We start from the raw sequence: 27037 nt of genomic DNA, 5'->3' as shown, positions 1-27037 counted from the left end.
GAAGGCGAAGAAAACATATTTTTTGGAGATTTTTCATTCAATTATACCCTACTCTTCAAATAAATACCATTAAAGCCTACAAAACACACATTAGCAATATTACAGAGAAGTTCAACTTTCGGTCTGTTACACCGTGCGCGAGTATACGAGTTATGATTTTGCCAGCAAATACAGGAGGGTTAACACCCACATTACTTAGCAGAAAGTATTTATATGGCAGAACTACATTTGCCGGACCAGCTAGTAACTCTATATATTAGTTGTCTCCAAAAATGTGAAAACATTTTATCGTTTGTTTTAAAACCCTGTTGTAAACCTTTACATAAACTTAAGCTCGTTGGAAACTGGTTTGCCTTGGAACGAAACTGGAAGGTGTGATTGATAAAATAACCGAGATTCGAAGTAATGCATTAAGCTTGTTTTCCAACCCTTCACAATGAAGACAAATTTACTCGAATGTTTGCGAACTTTTTTGCAGAACGAAGCGCGGGATCACTTACTTGAACTTCCCAAGCTTTTGCTGCTAAAAAAAATACGAATTCGCGTTGCTTCAACAGTAGCCTCCATCCACATAATGTATCGATGGAACGATGTAAGCAGTATTCAAGCTTGCAGCAGGATAATAAATAATTTTTCGAATTTATATTTATACTCTACTGAATTTTCTAATATCAAATTGTATCGAGTTCGAGATATACCTGAACTCACATTTCTGAGTAATATGAATTTGTCTCACCAATCTCGTACAAATTTTTTTCGTTGTAGGAACGACAGTTTGACAAATTCGCATGACTTCTTAATTCAATGTGAATGGCTTTATCAAAAACATTTCGCAAGTACCAATTTCGTACCTGAAAAACTCGCTCATTCTATAATGCCTCCTTTACAATGCGGGATTTCAATTGCATGCGATATACTCACTCGCGATATTTTTCAGTGTAGCTCTTTACAATGGTGCGCGATATCGCGCGATAATATGTCATAATCTGTCTGTCAAACCTACATCCCTCTAATCATACTGCCATTATTCGTCATGGATAAAGTCGTACTAGATTATTGAAACAAAATCATATCATATCGCATTCAGCAAGTATCAAATTCAAGATAATTCATAATTGAAAAACTAACAGATTCAACCGGATATTAGTAAAAATGTGTAAAAATAATTATGATTGTGCAGCAATACGCTGTCTCCTGTCAAAGCAACACGATATTCGTAGCCAAAGCATGGAGAGTTCTATCTTTTATCGCACTTTCATGAGCAATTACGCGCTTTGCTCTGATTGGTTGGCGGATAAAAAACATTATTGAAGAAAAAAATCGCGCTTATTGTGAATGATTGTAAATCCGGCATAACAAGCATAAGCAAGCTTTATGCGAAATATTTTTTTCTTCGCGTTGGCACAGACCTACTGATCTATGTTTGCCAGTTGTTGTCTGCGAAATATTTACAGTGTAAATGTTTGAATATTCTTTGACAGCAGTGCATTTTGCATGACATTACCATCAGAACTTCTCTCGTGGATCAGCATCGTTTTTGTGGTGAATTTTTATACTCCTATGTTTTGGTTAACAGTAACGGTTGTTCCATCTATTGTTAATTGATTTGCTAAGACAAATTGTTGATTAAACAATGGTGAAACGCAATAAAAATAAGTTTAAATCGCTGAAAATAAAAATATCCCCCTCTGCTTTGTTTAAACCGTCAAGTGCCAGATCAGTGCGTGATATTTCCCCCAAAGTGCATCCGAGCACAAATGATTGCTATCCGTATGTAAATTCTCATCCTGAATTGCTTGAGTTGACTTTCAAATTGTACATTATTTTCCAGGCTGAACAAATTATGTAGGTTATGCCTACTCTCGAACACCAATATGGAACCGATATTCTCATATCCAGGTGACAACCTCTTAGCCCACAAAATCGCTCAGTGTACAGGTTTGGAGGTATGTATTTTTTTATCTTTGGGCACTCAAAATTAAGTCCGGAAATTGTATTTATCTATAGTGAAGTAATCCGGAAAATAATCATTTGTAGGGAACAATTATAAAAAAAAAAGTTGGTAGAAGCTCTGTCCCTACTTTTTTATGATACAATAAATATTCGCTAACTGGGCGAAAAGGGAAGATCAGTTATCGAAAATCACGTTTTAATTGGTCCGGCATGTAAAACGTCAAACAAAATCGAGGGGAACTTCAATGAATTGTTTGATTCTCGTTGATCTTGAAATTGGACAAACAAAAGGTTTCCAATGGAAAAACAGGTATTTGAGGAAATTAGGTTTCTGTAATTTAATCAATGTTTTTGTCATGCGAAAACAATGTCAATTTTAATAACATTTCAAATTACATTCGAATGCCCCTCACAGCAAATCTTCCATTTGAATATTGCATCTATTGTTTACGAAATTCTTCTTTTTAACCAGTTAACGTGCGCCCAGTTAAAAAGCAGACCAGTTAAACCAGGACCAGTTAGCGGACAATTACTGTTCATAAAAACATACGGTGGCAGGTATCCAGAATTACAGTTTTCAGCGTGGACATTTTCGTAACCCCTTCCCCCCTAAAGTTGTCCACGTGGTATGTGGACAGCCCCTAATGATATCCATAACAACTCGTCCAAGATTATGTGGCGAATCTTTTCTCGTTGATTCGTGCAAAACAACGGCGCTAAACTCCATTGCAATTCTGTTGAACAAGTTGAAAATTGTGACTCTTTCGCAATACATGACTTTAGTACCGAATGCTTCGTATACAGCCGATACACAAGAACATCTTGTTGGATTGATGGACTTGCTATCGGAGCGGCGAGAAGAATGTTCAGCCTAGAAATTGGACAATGAAGCAGCATCGACATCATATCGAATTTCAGCTTCATCTTATTTTAGTGAGAATGTGGATGACATGATTATTGAATTCGACTATGAGTACACCGTCGATGAAGCGAAAACTTTTCTCGACAGAACAGAACAAAATTCGTTCTTCTATAGCTGGTTACATCATCAAAATAAGTCAACGGGAAAGAGCATGTCAGCAGGAGCGGTATATGAAAACAGTACGGAAGCACGCAGAGGGGGAATTACTTGCTTGAAGCGTGAGAGAGACAGACTGATCACGAGCGAGCATGGGCACAGGCGTATTGTGTTTTGTTTACAAACAAAACACAGTAGACTTCCAAGATGGCTACAGAGTGGTTTTAGCATATTAGCCCACCTTAGGATTTACTTCTAGGCGCCTTGGTAATAATTAGTCCTAGGCAAGGATGCCAGGTGATTTTTTCAGATGTCTTCAAATGGTACGAAAAAATGTCTTCAAATGTCTTTACAATCATATTGGAGGAAACTAAAATTCATAATTTAATTTTGAACAATGTTTGATAGATTATTCAGTGTTTATTCTAATTGATATTGTTAAATGTCGAGTTTCATGAAACTTTCTTCGAGATTTTGAACTTTATTTCAGAAAATATATGAGTATGTTGCGCAACGGTGAACTAAATTTCATGAGTTTAGAAATTGTTGGAGACAACTGTATTCTGTTGGAGTGGCTCCACCTATGAGTGGCTCCCTACGACGCTGGGCTCTCGAGTGACAGTTGCCTGTTACTCCGACGATGCTGTAAGGCGCATAGATGTGTGTGATGACAGTTGTCACATTGTCTAGACACTTCCGTTTCAATCGTTAATTGTAAGGTCTGCCAATGTAATACCTCGTGTTCTTTTACAATAATAAATTATATTTTAATGTGTTAATGGCGCGTCAGTATTCCCAATGAAAGACCATTGTATTTACAACTTGACACCTCTCAAATACAAAAGTGGCGACGTTCGGTTCGGTTTTGTTTCGATTTTCGTGATAATTAATAATTCCGTCACCCCCGCGTAAACGACGGAGAGTAGAGAGCATGGAAAACGGACAGCAGCACCATTCGGATGCGGATCGTCTGCGGATCCAGCAGCAACATCAACAGAATACTCATGCAGGAAATCCCAGTCAACCGGTCCCCCACCAGCAGCAGCAGCCACCGTTTGTGCTTTCTCCTCCGCAGCATCAGCAGCAGCAGATCCCGATCCCGGCAGATAACCTCCTCACACAGATGATACACATGATGCAAAAGCAACAAATACATTATCAGCAGCAGTTGAACCAGCTTCTTCTCCGGCAACAGCAAAACGAGCAACGGGCGAAAGAATGGCAGCAGACATTCCTTCGCAGTATAACGTCTTCAATCAACGTTCAGGTTCCACCTAACCCCGAACAGATTCTAGATTCTCTTGCTGGATACATCAAGGAGTTCCATTATGAGGCGGAGAGTAATCTGACCTTCGCTTGCTGGTATTCACGCTATGATGACCTCTTCGAAAAGGACGTTTCTCGTTTGGATGACGAAGCCAAAGTACGTCTACTTCTACGGAAAATGGGTACCGTGGAACACGAGCGGTATGTCAGTTATATACTTCCACGGTTGCCAAAAGACTTCAGTTTCGCGCAGACAGTAGAAAAATTGAAAGGACTGTTTGGACACCGGGAAGGATATTGTACCAGCGCAAAGAAGTCGCGTGGATCTGCGAAGAAACGGAAGAAGTTCTCGGTAACCAGCAAAGTGGTTGTAGTAAAAGCATGCAGTGTGGATAAAAGAAGGAAATTTGTTCCTGTTTTATTCCCCGGAGGTGAAATAAGGTTACAGCTTGATACAGCCTCGGATATAACAGTGATTAGCAAGAAGAATTGGCCGACGATTGGAAGTCCAGTGTTAGCCCCAGCTACAGTGAAAGCGAAAACCGATTCGGGAAATGTTTTGCCTCTTGTAGGCGAATTTAGTTGCAATGTTAGCATTGCAAAGAAAACCCACAAAGCAGTGATTCGTGTGACTGAAAAACATTTGCAACTTCTTGGATCTGATTTGGTAGACAGTTTTGATCTCGGATCCGTGCCGATGGACACATTCTGTTGTCAGGTATCCAGTGCACCCGTGTCTACCAATTCCCTGAAGAAAACATTTCCGAAGGTGTTCAGTGAAGAACTTGGTTTATGCCATAAGATTAAGGTGAAGTTGAACCTAAAAGAACAGTGTAACCCAGTTTTCTGTCCGAAACGCCCAGTGGCGTATGCCATGCAGGATGCTGTGAATCAAGAGCTCGATCGTCTAGAGAAGATAAATATCATTTCACCGGTAGATTATTTGGAGTGAGCCGCTCCGATAGTTGTGGTACGCAAGGCTAATGGTTCGATCCGGATCTGCGGAGACTATTCGACGGGTCTAAATGCCGCCTTACAGCCTCATCAATTCCCGCTTCCCCGTCCGGAGGACATTTTCGCAAAGCTCGCTAACTGTAAAGTATTCAGCCAGATCGATCTCTCCGACGCATTCTTGCAAGTAGAAGTTGATGAAGCAAGTCGTGGTATGCTAACAATAAATACGCATCGTGGGTTGTTTCAATACAATCGCCTTCCACCGGGCGTGAAGATTGCTCCAGGAGCATTTCAACAATTGATCGATACTATGCTCGCCGGTCTCGAGGGAACGTCTGGTTATATGGACGACGTCGTAGTCGGTGGAAAAAGCGATCATGAGCATGATTGTAATCTGAAAGCAGTTCTACAGCGCATCGAAGACTTTGGGTTCATGATTCGATCGGAGAAATGTTCATTCCGCAAACGTCAGATCCAGTATCTGGGCCATGTTATCGATCATCAAGGGCTACGTCCAGATCCAGCAAAAATCGAAGCGTTCGCAAACCTATCGCCTCCCATTGACGTTTCAGGAGTCCGTTCCTTCCTAGGCGCAATAAATTTTTATGCGAAGTATGTGCCGAATATGCGGATGTTGCGCTATCCACTTGACAACCTACTCAAATCGGATGCAAAGTTCGAGTGGAACAAGGAGTGTCAACAAGCATTCGAAAACTTCAAGAGAATTCTCTCTTCAGCTCTGCTTCTCACCCACTATAATCCGAAGTTAGACATCATCGTGGCGGCTGATGCTTCATCCATTGGTCTAGGAGCAACGATTAGCCATCGATTTCCAGATGGATCAATAAAAGTGGTACAACATGCTTCAAGAGCACTCACCAAGGCGGAGCAGAACTACAGTCAAGTAGACCGTGAGGGTCTGGCCATAATATTCGCCGTCACCAAGTTCCATAAAATGCTGTTTGGTCGGCGCTTCCGTCTACAAACTGACCACGCTCCACTACTTCGAATTTTTGGATCCAAGAAGGGCATTCCCGTCTATACTGCCAACAGATTGCAACGGTTCGCTTTGACTTTACTACTGTAAGACTTCGAGATTGAGTATGTGGCGACAACAAAATTCGGTAACGCCGATATCTTGTCACGTCTCATCGATCAGCATGCGAAGCCAGAGGAAGACTACGTGATTGCCAGCATCCGTTTAGAGAATGATATCAGGTCTGTAGCATCATGTACAGTTAACGCTCTTCCTCTCAGTTTTAGAGTCGTCGCTCAGGGTACACAGTCCGATCCACTCCTACGCAAGGTATTCCGGTATGTGAGAGATGGTTGGCCGCAAACGCAACTCGCTCAGTCTAGTGGACGGTTGTATTCTGTTTGGAGAACGACTCGTGGTCCCCTCGCAATATCGGAAGCAATGCCTGAAACAACTACACCATGGGCACCCTGGAATCCATAGGATGAAAGCGCTCTCAAGAAGCTATGTGTACTGGCCTTCGATCGACGAACAAGTGAAGGACTTCGTCGAGACTTGTCAGCATTGTGCGTCAGTAGTACGATCTCCGCAATCAGATCCTGTTCCATGGCCCAGAGCATCTGGTCCGTAACAACGTGTGCATATTGATTTCGCCGGTCCAGTATATTATCTCGTCGCCGTCGACAGCTTCTCCAAGTGGCCTGAGGTGGTTCAAACTCGACGGATCACTTCCCACGCTACCATCAGCATTCTCCGTGGACTATTCGCTCGTCTTGGGATGCCCACAACCTTGGTATCGGACAATGGAACCCAGTTCACCAGCGCTGAGTTCGCAAACTTCTGCATGGCAAATGGAATAGAACATGTAACTACTGCACCGTTCCATCCACAGTCGAACGGGCAAGCCGAACGATTTGTGGACACGTTCAAACGCACCGTTAAAAAAATTCGAGAGGGGACAAAAGCTATCGAAGAAGCCTTGGACATTTTTCTGCTTACGTACCGGAGCACGCCAAGCCGCTCCCTGCAGGATAACAAATCGCCAGCCGAGGTCATGTTCAATCGTCAAATCAGAACGTGCCTCGAGTTGCTTCGTCCACCAACAGTTCATAAGCCGGAATCAACTACAAAACCTGATAAACAGCCGAGGTTTTATAGCAAAGACGATCCAGTTTATGCCAAGGTCTTCACTAGAAACAGTTGGAAATGGGTACCTGGCATCGTATTAGAACGACTGGGAGACGTCATGTATAACGTATGGTTAGAAGGCGATCGACTGCAGCGCTCACACATCAATCAGCTACGAGGTCGAACCGTGACTGATTCAGTACCAGATCAGTTGGCAAATCCAGGGAGCAATTGCGATTTAAAGCTACTCTTGGATGTTTTACTTGAAGCCTGGAACTTACCAGAACCAGGTTCGACTACTCAAGGTTCATTTCCCACTCCTGCAATACCACCATCTCAACAAGCATCCTTATCAGGCAGAACATTGCAACCTTCTATTTCGCAACAAGCATCGTCTACTCCGCGGCATGACCAGCTGCACAGTCCTGTGTCTAGTCCTTTGTCGTCTGGCCAGTCCCCATCAACGTCAACATCATCAGCTTCAACCGAATTTGAATCAGCAGTTGAGGCAGATCTGGTGGTAACAGTTCCTCGGCGATCTTCTAGGAATAGAAGGACGCCGAAGTGGTTCAACCCGTACCACATTTATTAAAAAGGGGAGATGTTGGAGACAACTGTATTCTGTTGGAGTGGCTCCACCTATGAGTGGCTCCCTACGACGCTGGGCTCTCGAGTGACAGTTGCCTGTTACTCCGACGATGCTGTAAGGCGCATAGATGTGTGTGATGACAGTTGTCATATTGTCTAGACACTTCCGTTTCAATCGTTAATTGTAAGGTCTGCCAATGTAATACCTCGTGTTCTTTTACAATAATAAATTATATTTTAATGTGTTAATGGCGCGTCAGTATTCCCAATGAAAGACCATTGTATTTACAACTTGACACCTCACAAATACAAAAGAAATGATAATTGTCTTGCTGAACCATTGATTGAGCGAATGTCGCTCCAATTCTTCCATAAAAACGAAACTATGATGTGTTCTATTAAGGTGGACTGAAATGCCCAAAAATAGAATGGATGACTCTCAACTCTCAATGTAACTCAAACCTTGTCCTTCTTCTTGAATGGCGTAAACGTTCCCTGTGGAACTTTTGCCGTCTCAACAAATGCATTAACTAGCCATTTATTAATACTTAGTTGAGATTTATTAACTATTATATTCCGAGGGGCAAGCTCTAGAATACGCGTGACCACAGTGCAAGTCAAAGGAAATTTCTCTGACGAAAAATCCCCCGGCAAGCACGGGAATCGAACCCGAACACCCGGCATGATAGTGTGAAACGCTAACCACTCGGCCACGGGTGCATTTATCCATATAACTAATTATTGAAATGGTATGTAATCGGAGCACCTTCGAATTGTGAATTGGTTGGAAAAAAGCGAGAGAAGGACACGGAGACAAAAGCCTTACTTCTTTTGACAATTTTCGACCAATAATAGGTATTTTATGGAAATAATATCTTCCAAAAATCAACATACACTATCAGACTGAAATGTACACATACTTCACATATAATGTCTTCAAAAATCAAATGTCTTCAAAATGAAGACATGTCTTCAAACCTGGCATCCCTGGTCCTAGGTTCCAACCAAGGTGCTTATATAAATGTATAATGTGGTATATATATATATATATATATATATATATATATATATATATATATATATATATATATATATATATATATATATATATCTATCTATCTATATATATAAAAATGGAGTGATGTCTGTCTGTCTGTCTGATTCTTATAGACTCGGAAACTACTGAACCGATCGACATGAAAATTGGTATGCAGGGGTTTTTGGGGCCGGGGAAGGTTTTCGTGATATTTTGAGACCCCTCCCCCCTCTCTAAGTGGGGGCTGCCATACAAATGAAACACAAATTTCTGCATTACTCGGAAATTAATCAATCAAACGAAACCAAAGTTGGCATGTGGAAGTTTTAGGGTGCAATAAATGTTTCTATGATGGTTAGACAGTCCTTCCCACACTCAAAGGGGGGGCTGCCATACAAATGAAACACAAATTTCTGCATTACTCGAGAATTAATCAAGCAAATGAAACCAAATTTGGCATGTGGAGGTTTTAGGATGCAATAAATGTTTCTATGGTGTTAAGATACTCCTTCCCCCTCTCTTAGAGGGGGCTGCCGTACAAATGAAACGTATTATATATATATATATATATATATATATATATATATTTATATATATATATATATATATATATATATATATATTTATATATATATATATATATATATATATATATATATATATATATATATATATATATATATATATATATATATATATATATATATATATATATATATATATATATATATATAGGTGCCTTGGTTCCAACCTGTTCATCTCTGAGGCTGGTCCAACGGGTAATAGATTCAGGATGCTCAAGTGGCCTTTGTCCCCATCTAGCATTTTTTTCCATCTTTTGAGCCTTAGAGTGCTTTTCTTAGCCTCTCTAGCTGAACATGTAGGTTCAAAGGTAAGGATGAAAGATGAAGAAAGGTGAAGGATAGCCTCCAATACCTTTGAGGGTGTACTTCGCTTTGCTCCTGTTATTGCAACGCATACCTGTCTTGGAGTTTGACTAGCTTTTTTGTAGCTATTGTCTCCTTAGTCTTTGGCCACCATACTGATGAGGCATAGGTTATCCTAGGGCGCACAATGGAAGTGTAGACCAACATAATCATTTTTGGTTTAAGGCCCCATGTTCTTCCTATGCTGGCCTTACTGATGATTGAATCTAAGTGTGCGTTCCAGTTCAATTGAGCATCTAGAATTACGCCAAGGTATTTCACTGAAACATTCATATAATACGTATATTGACATTCAATCACACACTGTTTTTTTGCTTATTCATTACAGATAACCGAAAATACTGACCAAGGAATACCATCTTCGATCTGTGGTCAGTGCAAGAAACAACTTGAGCAATGTCACGAATTTCGTCTTCTATGCTGGAAGAATAATGAAGTTTTGCATAATCTCCACGCGATCCTCAGCCCGAAGAAACCCAAGCCACCAGCGCTGCGTGCGAATCCTGTTGTTCAATTGGAGAAACTTGATCTTAATAGCAGTCATTTGAATTGCAAAGAAATAGACTTGCAGCAACTGTATTCTCCTGTTAAACAGACTCGAAGTGCTGACACGCCTCAGCCCAAAATACCTAATCTTAAAACGCCTAAAAAGAATGAAGAACAGCAGGTGAGAAAGCTGTACTCCCCCCTTAGTAGCAACAAAAAAACCAAGAATGCTCCTGCTCTTTCAAAAGAACTGGTTGTCTGTCTTACTCCTGTGTCCTCGGCATTGATCAACAAATATAAGAAAGCCCCCCTAAAGCCAGTAACCCAAACAAAAGCTGCTGTTAAATCCTTCCCTCTGCAGATAAAGAGCAGGGGAAGGCCACTTAAAATTGTTCGCAAGCCGGTTATTAAAATTGCAAAACGTACATTCAAACCGCTGAAGCCATCCAAGCCCGCCAAGCCAGCCAAACCAGCTAAAACTCCGGCTACACAAGCAAAGAAACAGAAGGCGAAACAGGTTGAAATTGCAGTGCCACCGAAAAAGAGGAAACAGAATTTTGAATCTACACCTGCAGCAGCTAGTGTTGTTACCGTGACCTGCACACTGTGCACGCAGACGTTCAACAATGAAAAGAATCTGAACCGTCACATGGCTACCCATGAGAATGTGAGTAATACATAGTACTAATAACTTTTCGATTTAAGTTGCAATGTTGTTACTTTGCTGTTTGAACTGTCAGAAATGTCAGAAAATAATGCTAATTGGCACAGTTTTATTTTGATATTGCGATTCATAGTTTTCATGATGTTTAAAGATGTCTGTAGACTTTTGAAAGCGTGTGAAATTTAGTGATTTACTTACGTATTTGAATGAGTGTTATTCTCTGGGGATTTCTTAAGAATAGGTAGGCGCTGTTTATTCATGATCAACAAAATCAAATGATCCGGACGATCAAAGACCTTCCCCAATGTACTGGAAAAAAGGTAATGAAGATGGTAGAGTTTCGAGCGACATAGCATGCGCTGCCATAACTATTTTCAAGTAGTGTCGTCAGTCGTTGTGTTTATCTTTGATTGCCCACCGCATCCATGTGAAAATGCTATTTTCAGGAAGTAATTTATCAATTAAAAACGTATAATTTTACAAGAGTTCCCGCTGAATATGAGGCTAATGTGATAGCTTGCAGTGAATATTTGTGAAATCACGTCGAAAAAGACGGATAAAAGTGATATTTCCATGTGCCATTTTCACTCCCTCACGTGCATAGAAACAAACGAAGTTTCATTATTTTAACGTTATGAAGTGATTGTTTCGAAGGCTCTCAGTGTCGGTGTGTATGATGTGAGAGAATAATCGCCAATTATTCAAAATTTCACCGAAAATGCTACTGCTCTCGAGAACTAAGCATACGACTGCTCTCTGGGCCTTTTTACCACATAGATAATCTAAATAAGGCACGATACAATTCTCATCTGTTAAAAAACAAACAGTTGAATGATTTCGTAAGAATTTTGGCTTAAATTATCATGCAACCATGACTACTTTCAACATTGTTTTATTTCTCCATATACATTCCAGATTGAATGCAAATATTTACGACACAATATTCTGCTTGCCAATACATATATACTTCGCCTACCGCTCCATCTTGATATGTCCCTCGTTGGACCTTCCCCATATTTTTAAACAGATTTCTAAAAGATTAATTTTTTCTTTATATCAATAAGCCAATAGTATAAAAATAATTTATTGAAGCTTAATTACACAAGAAAAACCTGGGAACAGTACCATTAATCGTGTGGCAACCGAACACGGAATCAATAGGAAGACAACGCGTGGGTTTTTTTTAAAGAGTTGTGGAACGCTCTACCAACCTTATCTGAAAAGGGTTAACCCAGACATCCAGTGGGGCTCTGACCCACTAAAACCAAAACCTCTACTCGTAGCCTTATTCCCCCCAGAACCACATCTAGACTACTTCGGGGGCGACTGTGCTCTTGCACTTCAGCTGTTGTTATTACTCTTTTTCTTTCTTTTTTCGTGTCATTCCTTTTATGCCAACATCCGTTTACTCGTTGACATATACACCAATTAGTAATTGACCTCCAACATGTCGCGCAGCCCATCATGGCCACCTTTGCGGATTTCTCTGCCCAACAAAGCGCCGATTAGATGGCGTCCTCCATCATGACGCGCACGCCGTCACAGCTACTCACGTGGGGTACCACCTTTCAGATTAGGCGTTGTCAGCACGCTGGGCGATCCTCCACTTCCGCTGCAGTTCAGACATGATTTGTGTGATGGCACTGTTCACTGCGTTCCAATTGCCCTCGTTACGACACATTTCATCCACTATATTCCACTATATTTGCGGTGATTCTGGAGCATACGAAGACGACGTGCTCCGCTGTTTCCTCCACATCTCCACACTTCGGACGAAGGGGTCCCGAACCGATGTAAGTATTGCCTGAAGCAGCCATATCCAGACAGGAACTGCGTCAAGTAAAAATTTACTCTCTCTCTCTGCCTCCTGTTCAACCAGATTGATAGAACCGGTAGGAGCCTGTACGTCCATCTACCGTATCCCATTCCTGCTGCCTTTGGTCCATCGACACCACTCTCATTGTTTTCCGGATTCCTCCGGTTACCCTCCGCTTGTAGCACTCGCTGTCTTCTGCCAGAGTGATGCAGATGGTAATCATCGCGGCGATTACACACACAGCTTCTGTCGAAATTGTCCTATAAGCGCTTACGACTCGCATGGCCATGAGCCGGAATGTGCTGTTCAGCTTCCTTCGATTTCGGTGAGTTTCCAGAGCCGCCAACCGGGCAGGGCTGCCGTACCTCAGTATCGACGAAAATACACTTGCCAAGCGCCTCTTGCTGCTGCTTGGACCAATGATATTTGGCATGATCCTTTGTCGCCTTCACACATGCATATTCGACGTGCTGGTCGAAATTTAAGCGGTCGTCGATCATAACTCTGAGGTACTTCACTGCCCACCTCGAATCGATGGTATGTCCTCCGACCGAGACTTCTGCCCGCAGCACTGCTTTGTGATTGCTCACTAACAGCACCTCTGTTTTGCGGTAAGCCATCTGGAGCTTTACACTGTCCATCCAGCTACCGATCTGCCTTAGTCGCCAACATTTCCACTTCCTGTAACGTCTCGCCGATCACTGTTGTTACAATGTAATCCGAGAAAGCTACGATCTCCACACTTTAGGATAGCTTCAGCATTAGTACACCGTCGTACATCGTGTTCCAAAGCGTTAGACCTAGGATGGAACCTTGTAGAACGCCGGCAGAGATGTTCTTCAGTATCTGTCCCCTGTCTATGTTGTATACCAGGATTCTGGAAATAACTCCTCAGTAAGATAACTCCTGTAAAGGTAGCCAGGGACCTTTAATCGGTGTAGTGCCTCGGCGATGGCCTCCCATTTGGCACTATTGTAGACGTTCTACACGTCGATCAAAACCACCGCGCCGTAACGATCACCTCTTCGATTTGTCTAAACATGACCTGAGCTTTTTCGGACATAGCGTCCACTGTCGACTTTGCTTTCCGGAACCCGCACTGCATTCTCGACAATCCATGATCACCCTCCCTGCATTTCCCCAAGCCCCTTTAAGTTGCTATACGCTGATGATCTTAAGTTATATCGTACGATCAACTCGATGCTTGATTGCTGTGCACTTCAAACTGATATTGCTCACCCTTCACTCGTGGTCAGTCGCCGATCAGATTCGAATATTCGATGGACCAGTTGACGCTTACGATTCTATAAACGATCTTGGACTGATGTTGGACAGCAAACTACGATTCAACGAACATATATCCATGTCGATCGCGAGAGCCAATGCCATATCCGGTTTTTACGTCGCAACACTGCGCAGTTCGACGACGTTTATGCACTTAAAACATTGTATTGTTCGTTGGTTCATAGTGTTCTAGAATATGGACTACAAGTTTGGGCTCCATACCATGCTGACATTTCACGAATTGAACGGATTCAAAAAAGATTCATAAGATTTGTGTTACGCCGACTTCCATGGTCTAGCCCTGACAATTTGCCTCCATACGAGCAGAGATGTGCGCTCATCGGACTACAAACGCTATCGAGTCGACGAGACGTTTTACAGAGACTCTTTGTTTTTGGCGTCGTTCGTCATTATATTGGCTGCAGTAGTCTGCTACAGGACATCAATTTCCATGCTCCAGCCCGCCAGCTTCGCAACACTAGCTTTTTATGGATTCGAAGACACCGTATTGCCTATGCCTACAATAGCCCACTTGACAGATGCGGCAGACTTTTTAATGACGTATGTAGATTTTTTTGAATTTGATGTTAATAGGGCAGTTTTTAAGAATAGTATCAAGTGTCCGTAACCAATCTGTGTGACTTTGTGTCAAAGATGTCGATAAATAAATTTCCATCCCGTTTCGTCCATTTCTAGGCTACGTTGGGGATTCCATCGAGGCCGGGTGCTTTTTTCACCTTTAAACCTTTTGCCACCATGATGAGTTCTTCGTTAGTGATCTCAGTGATGAGTTCTTCGTTAGTGATCTTAGTGATGAATTCTTCGTTCTCGGATTCGGCCTCACTGTACAGTGTGGGTGGCCACGTCGGTGGGTCGTGCTGTGGAAAGACTCCATTCACGATGACCTCGAGTTTTTCCGGACATAATTTTTTCGAGTCGTTGAACCACGGATTTTCGCCATCCCGATTCGATATGCTCCATCCCATGGATTTGCATCGATGTCTTGACACAGCTGCCTGTAGCAATTTGATCTGCTCCTACGTATCTCTCGCTTCAATGCGGTTCTGGATGCTAGGGACAACATTTGGTGCTCCTCTCTTTCTACGTCTGATCGTGTCCTCTGCACTCTTCTTCTGGTTCGTAGACAGTTAACGCGAAGGATGCTGAGTGTCTCGTTCCACCAGTATGCTGGGCGTCGTTTATTCATTGGGTCCAGTCTTCTCGGCATCACTGTGTCGCATGCCCTCACCAATGTTCCTGTCAGCTCATTGCCGCTCAGACGAGGAGTTCTGCTATCTATTTGTAGTGCATAGACGAAAATCTCCTTGTCAAAACCTTTGTCCTCAATTCCCGCTCACAGGTTGTTGGTCTTCGTATCACCGCCGAATTCCGGTGGCCGACGCTATACAGAATTGCCTACAGTCCATAGCGACAATGTGTATCCATCCGACATTCTCCACTTCGTGTTTGCCACCAGTGATAGACTGCAGAAAGTTACATGGATGATGGATTCACGGCCATTCTTTCGAAAGGTGCTGCTGGTGCCTACGTTCAGAAGTTTGATGTCTAGTTTTGCGAAGGCTTCTAGTAGACTGTACCCTCTGGCGATGGTACATCTGCTTTCCCATTCCTCAGCCCAAGCGTTGAAGTCTCCTCCGATGATGACTGGATTTCGGCCGAGGACCTTACCTGTGAATATGTCCAGCATCTTATGAAGCTGCTCCGCTGATCATCTCGGGGTTGGATAGCAACTACACATGAAGATTCCGTTGATTTTGGCGATCCTGAGACCTTCCTGTGAGCTATCTACCACTTCTTGGATATATATGGTATTATTTGAATATGAGGTATCTTTCCATCACCAGTGTTGCAGCCATCCCTGCTTTATCCCCCCAGTTACCGTCGCAGTGAACTCGATACGGTTCTGCGATCATTGCAACGTCACACTTAGTCCTCGCCTAACGACTTCTCTACGAGATGTTCGAACGCAGATCACTTAACCGCTGGGTCTCAAAGAGCATCTCGCCTTCCTGGGTGCACCTAATTTTCGCCACATTCTCGCCCAATTCCTGAAACTCCGGATCGGCTATAACTTTCCGTGGGATCGCTGCGTACGTCACTCCTTTTGTCACTTCAACGATCATTGCATCGCCCTTACTATTCGAGGCATAAATTTTTTCTTCTCTTGTTCCGTTTTTTTTTATTTGCCTTCTGTTTTTTACTTTTTCCGTCCGGTTTTCGACAATACGCCAACCACTGCTTTCATTTTCTTTTGCATTACCCAGATTCTTCCTCTTCTGGTGTGTCACTCTTTCTCTTGTCCGATCGCGGGTTCAGAGGGCCCTTCGGCGTCTCCAGTACCTCTACGGTTTTCTCCTTAGCTACAAGCAGTGCCTTTTCAGCAGCCTCTGTTCTCAGCTGCAGCTCCTTCTGCTCGCGTTCAGCGGACATAAAGGCGGATTTAATGCTTGTCACTAGCTGCTTAACTGGACGTTGTTCTTATCTTTTGCAAATTCATAGAGCTCGCTCGCCTTTCTTCTAACCTCCGTTATATTGGACCTCCAAAATTGGAACCCTTCTTGGGATGTGGTTTGGTTGAGGTCGGCGTGAATACCTTTCTTGGTACAAGTTCCTCCTAGAGTGCTTGCTTCTCTCCTAGTAGTATGTTACTGCTGGCACTCGTTGTGGCCACTCGCACAATTCACCCATACGCCATTTCTGGAAGATTTCATTCTTCCTTACTCAGGGAACAGGATAGCACGACTGTCAGTTTTTAGCGTTAAAGCTCACTCGTTTCTATATCATGCACGGCTCTCTACGCTGGTGAAAATTTGTTTGGATGTAATGTACACCCAGCAGTTTCTTAAGTACCCGGAATAAATCCGATTCGAAATGGTATCTTTGAACTAATAAATATAAAATAATATAAATAATATAAAATATAAAACATGGTTTTCGTGTTTGCACCTCAGTCAGCAGCACATTAAAGCACTTAATACTGACATTGCGATTATAATACAGCAATTCCATGCCAAACCAATATAGTGGTTCTCAAATTTTCGTGAAAAGTGGTTCCTTAGCGCATAATATTAGCCCCGCTTTTTTTCTATTTTTTCATTAGAGCGCCCATGCTCCAAAAAATAATTTTCCTCTTTTTTTTCAAAAATGACTTATTTTTTTAGTTTATGGCTTCTGCACTACTAGACAGATTCAGATGATCGACATATCAAATTTAAGCCAATTAGCCAGGTGTCTATGGAGAATGGTTTTCCAATGCCTAATTCTGTCTAATAAGCTACCGCAACCAAAACATCTGAACTAAATCTAAACTAAACATTTGTCTCGCTATAAAAAATATAGCGCCATGTAAGCTATAAAAAACAAATACAATCAATAATGACGAAAGCAAAACCTTTTTTTTTGCAAGTATAACATTTTTCGAAAAAAATACTAATTGGCTTTAATTTGATACGTCGATCATCTGATTTAGTGGTTCAAAAATTGTGATATTTTGAAAATTTCTTTTTGGACAAAAGGGGAAAAAATAACCTTTCGGACCACCCTAATATTTGGCGATAAGGAGCAAAACCTTAAATTTTCACGAAAATCTGAATATCACTATACAGGTTTGGCATGGAATGACTGAATATCTATTAGTTTATTCTGTTCCGTTCAATATCTACTAATGTTTGATATTTTTGTAGGACTTGCTTATTGATATATTGGTGAGTGTAAATCATTTAGTTCACTATTTTCTTCTATTACTGCTTAGACTCCACAATGGTCCAGGGAACACATTTAAGTGCAAAGTTTTAGCATCTAGAGCTCGACAATTATTTTCTAGACAAAAACTGTCTTCGACAAAATTGTCATATATTACGGAGCGCTCATTTTCATTTCATGTTGTCAAAATTAGAGTGACTAATATTTTAGGTGAAAACAAAAATCTAACTCTTTTATCTCTATAGATGCAGAACTTAATCCTAATCCTACTCAAAGATATTCATATTTTTCCCCAAAATTACGTCCTTTTTGATTTGTTTGTCGTTGTAGTAGTATTGCGACCCACCCTTATGCAAATTAGAAAACGTTAAATGTATCTCTTCAAATTCGAGAAATACTAGATAAAGTCATGCCCATGTTACATAAATGTTAAACGTTTCTTCAGTCGCAACCTATTTTTCCTCTATTTTTTCTAAATAAAACTAATCTATAAAAACATTGAACAACCTAATTTCGTTGGGAACAATTCGATCTTCCGGCAATGTGGCATGGATTTTGAACGACTCGCTGAAGATCAAGTGGAAGAAAAGCCGAAACCCATAACCATTACAAGCTGAACCGCTTTCCAAATACAAATTTCAAATTTCCAAAAATGGAATATGGGAATGAGAATGATGACATGACAGGTGTTTTTCGATGAAAAAAGATCAAGTTATTCTAGCACATTGAGCTATTTCAGTTCTTGAAGAAACTCAACGCTGAAATGTGCAGGAATAATCAAGGAGTCATCTTGACGAACGGATGTGAGGTGGTCGAAAGGTGGAGAAACCTGAACATTACGCAGACATTGTGCGCCAAAACATACCTCTTCGTACTGCTCAATTTATTTGACGATTTGAATCTGTGGGGACTTCAAGGCCACTGTTGGCGGATGAAGCAGGGATGGCTGCAATACTATAATGGGAAGGTACCCCATTCAAGAAATGGTAGCTCACAAGAAGGTCTCGTGATCGCCAAAATCAACGGAATCTTCATGTGTAGTACCTCCCGAGATGGTCAGTGGGGCAGTTTCACCAGATGCGGGACGTACTCACAGATAAGGTCATCATGCTTGGGCTTGGGGAAGCTGATGTATCAACGCTCTGTGCTCCCGTGGCCGAGTGGTTAGCGTCATAACTAACATGCCGGGTGTTCGGGTTCGATTCCCGTTCTGGTCGGGGGAATTTTTCGTCAAAGAAATTTCCTCCGACTTGCACTGTGATCACGCGTATTCTAGAGCTTGCCACTCAGAATGCATTCAAGGCGTGTTATTTGGCATAGAAATCTCAACTAAGTACTAATAAAAATGACGCAAGTAATACTACGTTGAGACGGCGAAGTTCCTCTAGGAACGTTAGTGCCATTGAAGAAGAAGAAGAAGATGTATCAACGCCAGAGGGTACAGTCTACTAGAAGCCTTCGCAAAAGACGTCACACTTCTGAACGTAGGCACCAGCAACACCTTTCGAAAGAATTGCCGCGAATCCATCATCGATGTAAGTTTCTGCAGTCCATCACTGGTGGCAAACACGAAGTGGAGAATGTCGGATGGATACACATGGTCGTTATGTGATGGATTGCAAGCAATTCTGTAAAGCGTCGGCCAACGGATTTCGTCGATGGTACGAAGAACAAGAAATTTGTGAGCGGAAGTGGAAGACAAAGGTTTTTGACAATGAGCTTTTCGTCGAAGCACTAGGTATAGACAGCAGAACTCCTCGTCTGAACGCCAAACGAGCTGACAGGAAAATTGACGAGGGCATGCGACACAGCGATGCCGAGAAGACTGGACCCGACGAATAAATGACGGCCAGCCTACTGGTGGAATGAGACACTCAGCTTCCTCCGCGCTTACTGTCTACGAGCTAGAAGATCTTTGGAGTGGAGTATATCAAATCGTGATGGCGAAAATCCGTGGTTCAACGACTCCTATCGGGTTGTGTCCGGAAAAACTCGAGGTCATAGTGAAAGGACTTTTTCCGCAACACGACCCACCGACGTGGTTACCTGCACTTTACGGTGAGAAGGAAGCAGAGAACGCACAAGTCGCTAACGAAGAGCTTATTGCGGTTGCAAAAGGTCTGAAGGTGAAAAAAGCACCCAGCCCCGATGGAATCCCCAACGTGGCTTTGAAATCGGCGATCCTTGCTTTTCCCCGACATGTTCCAGATGGTACTACAGAAATTCCTGGACGACGGTCACTTTCCTGTGAATTAGAAAATCCAAAAGATGGTGCTGCTGTCGAAGCCAGGAAAACCACCAATCTCAACAGATTGGGGAAATGCACGGAGGGTGTTCACGGATTGTCGAGAATGCAGTTCGGATTCCGGAAAGGAAAGTCGACAGTGGACGCTTTTCGAACAGTTATCGAAAAAGCTCTGGTTCCGCTGAAACAAAAACGAAGACGTGATCGTTACTGCGCGGTAGTTTTGATCGACGTGAAAAACACCTTCTATAGTGCCAGCTGGGAGGCCATCGCCAAGACGCTACACAGATTGAAGGTCCCTGGCTACCTTTACAGGAATTACCTTACTGAGGAGTTATTTTCAGAGTCGAAACATGGTATACAACACAGACAGGAGACAGACACTGAAGAACATCACGGCGGGAGTTCCACAAGGTTCCATCCCAGGTCCAACGCTTTGGAATGTACGATGGTGTATACACGCTGAACTACCCAAAGGTGTGAAGATCGTAGGCTTCGCGGACGACATTGTAACAACGGTGATCGGCGAGACGTTCCTGGAAGTAGAAATGCAGGCGACTAAGGCAGCAGTAAGCAGTAAGGCAGTAAGCAATCGCAAAGCATTGCTGCGGGTAGAAGTTTCATGTTTCGGTCTGTCTATCTGCATCACTCTGACGGAAGATAACGAATGCTACAAGCGGAGAGTAACCAGAGGTATCCGGAAAACGATTAGAGTGGTGTTGATGGACCAAAGGCAGCATGAATAGGATACGGTAGATGGACGTACGGGCTCATACTGGTACTATCGACCTGATTGAACAGAAGGCACGGACAGGTAAATTTTTACTTGATGCAGTTTCTATCTGGACATGGCAATTTCAGGCAATACTTACATAACTTCGGGCACGCAATGTCACACCTTTGTCCGAAGTGTGGAGATGTGGATGAAACAGCGGAGCACGTCGTTTTCGTATGCCCCAGATTCACCGCAAGGCACGATGAGATGTATGGTTACTTTTTGTGTATTAGAGATAGGAAATTGCGTTACGTAGGGGGGGAGGGGGTCCAAAATTCGGATTTTTAGCGATACGTAATTTGTGCACGACGCCTTATGTTGCCGACATTACCAACCCGTCTTTTTTTTGTTGCATTTCGAAAGTCCAATACAATATACACATTTTGAGACAGATTGTTGGCAAAAAATGAATTTGTATCACTTATGATAGATGATTTTTTTTAAATAAATTAGATACAGTGTCAGACAAAAGATTAATACCTCAAGCAAAAAAAGTGACAAAACTTTTAGAAAAAATAATCAAATCCAGTACTTCAATCCGTTTATGATAATTTGATGCAGTTATGATAATATGCATTGTTCGAAAAAAAATCGTAACATGTGTAGTTAAAACAATAATCATTCATTAAAAAATGCGTTTTAAGCCTACTTGGGGGTCTCCGTAGCCACAATGGTTGCGCGTTCGCTTAGTAAGCGATCGATCGTGAGTTCAAAACTCAGGACCCTCATTGACCATCTTTGTGTTGTTACAGAATAGCTACGTCCACGAAACAATCATCAGCGATGGAGATCGATCCACGGTCGAAATAAGATCGAGTCATCCATACAACTGCTCTGCTCTGCAAGACACATCGGGCTGCTGTTCTATAAATAACTCAACAATGATCAATCAACTGTCTCCGCTGTCCGGTCTAACTGGATAATGGAAGAACAAATAGAAAACTCTTACGCCTAAATGGCTATTGTGTGAATGTACCATATGTAATGGTATAGAACAGGAATGGCCAGACGGTAGTCCGCGGTCCACCGGTCGCCCGCGTAGGTATTCCTATGCGCCCGCCTGTGGGTCTAGGATAGTATCTCTGCAATAACATTGAGTAAATATCCCTTCACCTTCTGCCGTGATCAATTTATAATGTCTATCGATCTCAACAAGACATATTAATAGGGAGATTTTTTCGTGTAAGTTTCTAATTAAATTTTTTATGCTCAAATTGTTATTTATTTGATTCATACACATCCAGTTGTTCGACCAAAACAACTTATTATCTTATTTTGACTAATTGTGTAAAGTGTTGCTATCGATGTATATAGTTTTCTATTCATGACGGTGATGAGTGGGAATTTGGATTACACTAAAATTAAATGTTAATAGCATGCCTCTATCTTCATATTTTAACATATTCAACGTATGTCAATGATTTGGATGTATTTCTAAAGCCCTGCCCTGGTTACGAAATAAAGAAAATTTCACCCATGACGGAATGAACACCAATTCGTGTAATATCTCGAATTTGCATTCATTCCGTCATTTGTATTTGTATTTATTTCTTAATTCAACTGACAATTCTCGCCTTGCTTTTGAAAAGGTCCTATGTAACGAATGTAAACAAATCGAGTTAATGGGTGCACGCTATTAGTTTTCAATCATTGAACACATTACAAAAACAATGGTTCACGTATCTATCTTCTTCATCTTTTTATCGCCGATACAAAAAATATCCAATGTACAGATTCGGATTTTAAGCACCTCCGATGCTCGAAAAGTCCGAAGTAACAGAGCAGTCAAAACAACACGAAGTCGTGCTTCGGTCGTTTTGAGTTTTTGTTTCTTTCGGATGTTGTTAGCGATTTCAGTGCAATTCAACGAGTGATAACGATAATAATCTGTCTCTAGAACAAAATGTTGATATCTGGATTGTTATTTAGTAGTTAGTTTCAAATTCTTATCGTGCAACGTAATATGTCCAATGTGCAAACGCGGCAGTCAAAACGTCCAATGTAACATTTTTCGCTCCGAGGCCTCAACTTTAAGCAAAAGTGTGTATGAATCAAAACTACTTCACGTTCAGAGGAAAGTTTTATCAACAAACGTTTGGACTAAGCATGGGCAGCAAACTTTCCTCACTTCTAGCTGAAGTTTTCATGAGCGATTTCGAAGTAGACCTACAAGAAGAAAAGCTTTTCCTCCGTGTTTGGGGGCGCTAAGTGGATGATATTTTTGCAACTGTAAAAGAGCGCTATCTGCCGCAGACTATGACCATGTTGAATTCTCGGCATAGCTCGATTAAATTCACAGTTGAGAAAGAGTCGGATGGAAAACTCCTTTTCATGGATCTTAAGATCACAACAAAAGAGAATAATACCTTGAAATATGGCATCTACCGAAAGCCGACCTACACGGTCCGGTATATAACATCCGACTCCAACCATTTCGGCGCACAAAAGCAAGCTGTCTATCATTCAATTTCACATCGTCTTTTCAACATTCTGATGGAAAACCACGAATTTGAAGCAGAAATGAAGAAAATTCGCGAGGCTGCTTTCCTGAATGGTTATAACGAAAGCTTCATAAACAAGATCCTCCGGAAATACGAAAGGGAAAAACACCGCCAAAACGCTACCACACTTCAACCGCAGAAAGAGGAGATTCAGAGGAACAGTCTTCCGAAAGTGACAAATGCCATTCAAGGAGTCCTTAAACAACACGGGTTTCAAACAGTCTATCACGCCGGACGAAAAATCCGGTATTTACGAAATTCCGTGTAAATCTTGCCCGGCGATGTACATTGGCCAAACCCGTCGTAAGCTAAAGGTACGTTTGAGGGTAGCAGCTCACAACGCGAGACTCAAAAAGTGGATCAGGAAGGCCTCCCATCTAAATGCATGGGATTCCTTGTACATTCAAACTGCTGAGCCGCCGTTTATGAATGAGTTTGAAGCTCCGATTACATCGAATTTATTCAACTTGACCAAACAAAACATCCAGTGAAAACATTCTTGACGTGTACTATACCAGTACAAAGCTGTTTTTTTGTGTTGTAATCAGTCGGATATCGTCCCGTAGATGAGCAGCATCGAGCCCGAAACCGGTCGACTAAAAAGGTAAATTTACCAACCTTTTTTAATTTTGTAAGAACCATAAGTGTTGTGTTCTGTCGCGTTCCGCTTTTTTTGTGTGTACAGCAGTTCTTACGTTAGCACAGTATCTAAAAGTACTATTATTGTACTTTTTAAAAACTCAACAAGAAACGTGCATAAGTTCGCACAAGATGAAAAATAAAAGTAAAAAGTGTGAGCAAGTGTGTTTTACATTCTCTGTATTTGATAAATATACGCGTTTCACTATGAAGGAAGTCATGATCAAATTCATGTCCAAACAAACATAACAAGCTCTTAGGTTGCAAAATCATTTGCGTTCTGGAACTCATTGAAGCTTGAATGATACGCTCATCTTTTTAATTAATTCAAAAGATTACAGCATTATCTCCCTTTCTCTGAATGTTTTATTCGTTTAACGTTACGGGTTTTTCCGAAAATTAATTTCCTACTTAAGCATTTGTAAGTATATTAAGTATATTATTAATAATTAATAATTATAGTTGATATTTACTGAATTTAATGTCTATTTTTGATGAGAAAATGATGACAAGTTTATTCACTTAACCAACCGAAAAGTTTTTAAACTATGTACTAAGATTTTTGTATGAATTGGAAAAAAATATTGATAGAATTTTTAAAGAAAATTGGCTATAGGAGTCTGAGGTATCACTTCATTCTGAAAAGTGGGTCTCTTGCTCAAAATAGTTTCAGAAACCGTGATCTGGATGAAAGAACAGTTTTCCCTCTCTTCTCCCTATTCTCCTTTTCTCCTATATTTCCGCTAATAATAGCTCTTATACCTCCAAGTATTTTTATTTCAACTAGGAATAATCGCACCTCGGTAAAACCTCGAAGGTTACGATATCGCCACTGCGCAAAGTTTCTCGAGGTAATTAAGGCAAATGTATTTTATACGAAAATAAATGTTTCATGAGCATACAAAATGCCGATGACCTTCAAACATTTTCTGATATTTGATTTTGAGACTCTAAAAAAATAATATTTGACCTAAAATTGTTTATAGAATGATATATCATTGATTATTTATTAGTATTATCTATTTCTCCTTTAATTTTAATTTTGTTTCAGTACTATATTTATTTTCTAATAATTCGTTAATACAGTCAATGTTGGTAGACCGCAGCCTGACATTTGAACAACTAGTCGCCCACAATGATCAAAAGTTTGGGCATCCCTGGTATAGAAGGAATACTGGCGAATGGCAACTGTGTGTAATGTGCTTATTATAGATATGATAATCATGTGACATGTACACGATTAAAAAAATTCGGCTCTGTTACAGCTAGAATGCTAATGAGCCTCAAATAAATAAATGGGATAAAAAAAAGCCTACTTTACAAATAAATTGACGCAACAAAAAATAAGCTTAGCCACTCTCTCTAAACATTAAAGTGAACGGCACCCAGAATAATATTCTGTTCTCTCTTTTACATGTTCCAGAGCCGGAAACAAAATCGTGTTTTCAACTGCGATGTCTGCAACAAGGAATATCTGAAGGCATCTCAACTAACGGACCATTTGCGCAGCGCCGAACACATTAAGAACGCAGGAGCCAATGTACTGGATGAGGCGGATGTGTCAATTTTGCCGGATGAATCGGCTGAGATATCGATTCTACCCGACAATGACGAGGAATCAATCGGCCACCATGATCTTTCCAGTATAAGAGCTCATGATTCGGTGGGGCTATCGCGCGACGAAGAAATGGAAGATTATCAATCTGCGATTCGTTCTCCACCGTCACCAGACACGAACGACCTTTCCCAGCAGCCGGCTTCGATTGAAGACGAACAACAAGGTAATGGTGGCTTTCAGTCGGAGATCATTGAGCCATCGATAGAAGAGGATAATGTTGTGAGAGACGTAAGTCCCGTTGTAAGTGAGTCGTACATATCCCGAATTGGTGGGGTACAATACAGCGATGTTTGCTCCACAAACAATGCGGAGAATCTTTTCAATGGAAGCGGAGTGGAATCTTTGAATTCGTCACGCCGAGTAACATTTTCGGATATTACAGAAATAGTTGAATAACTATTGCGTTAGATTTTACCAACAAGAATGATAAAGAAGGGTAAATATAGTGTCGAGGAGATAGAGTATTGTGAGTTAACGTGATTCTAATGTTCAACATTTTAATCAACTTCATTGAAGCGAACATCAGTATCCGCTGTAATGCCATAGAACTAACTTAGGGCAGAATCTTTGACGAGGTTATTTCTTTCATGATTTTTATGATTTTCAGAAATTCTTAAGTTGTTAAGTTCAATTCATGTAATCATCTTGAAACTGCAGAAAACAGTCTGAATAAAATGACCCAATAAAATATATCTCAAGCGGTTATCTTCTTATACATAAAAGAAAGTCCCGCACAAAAAACTCAACATCACAAGTGATTGGATCGTCAGAATAGAGCTGTCTTTATTCCGTTGTGTCCGTCTTCGCCCAAATTAGAATGATACGGCGAGATAAACAATTACGATTTGAGCTTAAGTTTGTTGCGTCTCTGCCCGTAGAAAAATGGATTCCCAGAAAAAATCCCAAAGGAAATGAGTCTAACGGAAATAGCTTCAGAGAAGAAAGCACAATGCCACAAAAGCATACAAGAATATTATAACGCGGAAAAAACCTCATGGATATGAATGCCACGCAGAAAAACCCCAATGTGTTAATTAATCTCACATTTCCAAAACTAAAATACCTATAAGTGTGGAAATTTCCTCATCCTCCTATAAGTGTGGAATCTTCCTCATCCTCGTTAGCTAAGGTCTTCACCTCCATCACATTGACGTCAGAATAAATTTCATTATGAAAAAATAAATTCATATTAAATTTTTCTGGTCACGCACCACCAGATGTCGACACGATACCGTGTCATACAAATCATGGTGGAGTAGTAGGCGAAGTGTCAGTGCGTTGCAACAGTTTTCACTCACCTATGTTTATGCTGCGAACCCGTATCAGATTTTTTCCTCAGCCTGTAGTGAATCTCAATTGACGATTGCCGGTCGTAAACCCGGCAATGAGCAGCATTAGAGTTATTTGTCCCATTCTTCAT

General features: G+C 41.3%; 2 protein-coding genes and 1 pseudogene across 3 annotated transcripts; 2 read left to right on the top strand and 1 right to left on the bottom strand.

Moving 5' to 3' along the window:
- The first annotated feature begins 1487 nt into the window (after positions 1-1487).
- Positions 1488-26309, top strand: LOC129777116 (uncharacterized). Of its 2 annotated transcripts, XM_055783188.1 has the most exons (5): positions 1488-1770; positions 1832-1946; positions 10195-11019; positions 17821-17841; positions 25423-26309. In XM_055783188.1, exons 1-5 carry the CDS (start codon positions 1634-1636, stop codon positions 26011-26013), a joined length of 1689 nt encoding a protein of 562 aa, XP_055639163.1. In that variant the 5' UTR covers positions 1488-1633; the 3' UTR covers positions 26014-26309. The 2 variants fall into 2 exon arrangements, with proteins under 2 accessions (XP_055639163.1, XP_055639164.1); XM_055783189.1 differs by lacking the exon at positions 17821-17841.
- On the top strand, positions 2013-5193 carry LOC129777117 (uncharacterized protein K02A2.6-like). Its single transcript, XM_055783190.1, has 2 exons — positions 2013-2263; positions 2426-5193. Exon 2 carries the CDS (start codon positions 3903-3905, stop codon positions 5187-5189), a length of 1287 nt encoding a protein of 428 aa, XP_055639165.1. The 5' UTR covers positions 2013-2263; positions 2426-3902; the 3' UTR covers positions 5190-5193.
- On the bottom strand, positions 24766-24843 carry LOC129780864 (U4 spliceosomal RNA; annotated as a pseudogene).
- Positions 26310-27037: the final 728 nt, after the last annotated feature.

The sequence above is a fragment of the Toxorhynchites rutilus genome, chromosome 3 (assembly GCF_029784135.1).
Source record: "Toxorhynchites rutilus septentrionalis strain SRP chromosome 3, ASM2978413v1, whole genome shotgun sequence".
NCBI classification, from domain to species: Eukaryota; Metazoa; Arthropoda; class Insecta; order Diptera; family Culicidae; genus Toxorhynchites; species Toxorhynchites rutilus.
This window is presented reverse-complemented; position numbering and strand designations above follow the sequence as displayed.

Bases quoted from the DNA above. Each gene is read 5' to 3' on its own strand.
- LOC129777116 (XM_055783188.1), top strand. From the start codon at position 1,634: ATGGTGAAACGCAATAAAAATAAGTTTAAATCGCTGAAAATAAAAATA. The intron at 11,020-17,820 runs GTGAGTAATACA...ATATTTTTGTAG, and splicing joins ACATGGCTACCCATGAGAAT to GACTTGCTTATTGATATATT. The intron at 17,842-25,422 runs GTGAGTGTAAAT...TACATGTTCCAG, and splicing joins ACTTGCTTATTGATATATTG to AGCCGGAAACAAAATCGTGT.
- LOC129777117 (XM_055783190.1), top strand. From the start codon at position 3,903: ATGGAAAACGGACAGCAGCACCATTCGGATGCGGATCGTCTGCGGATC.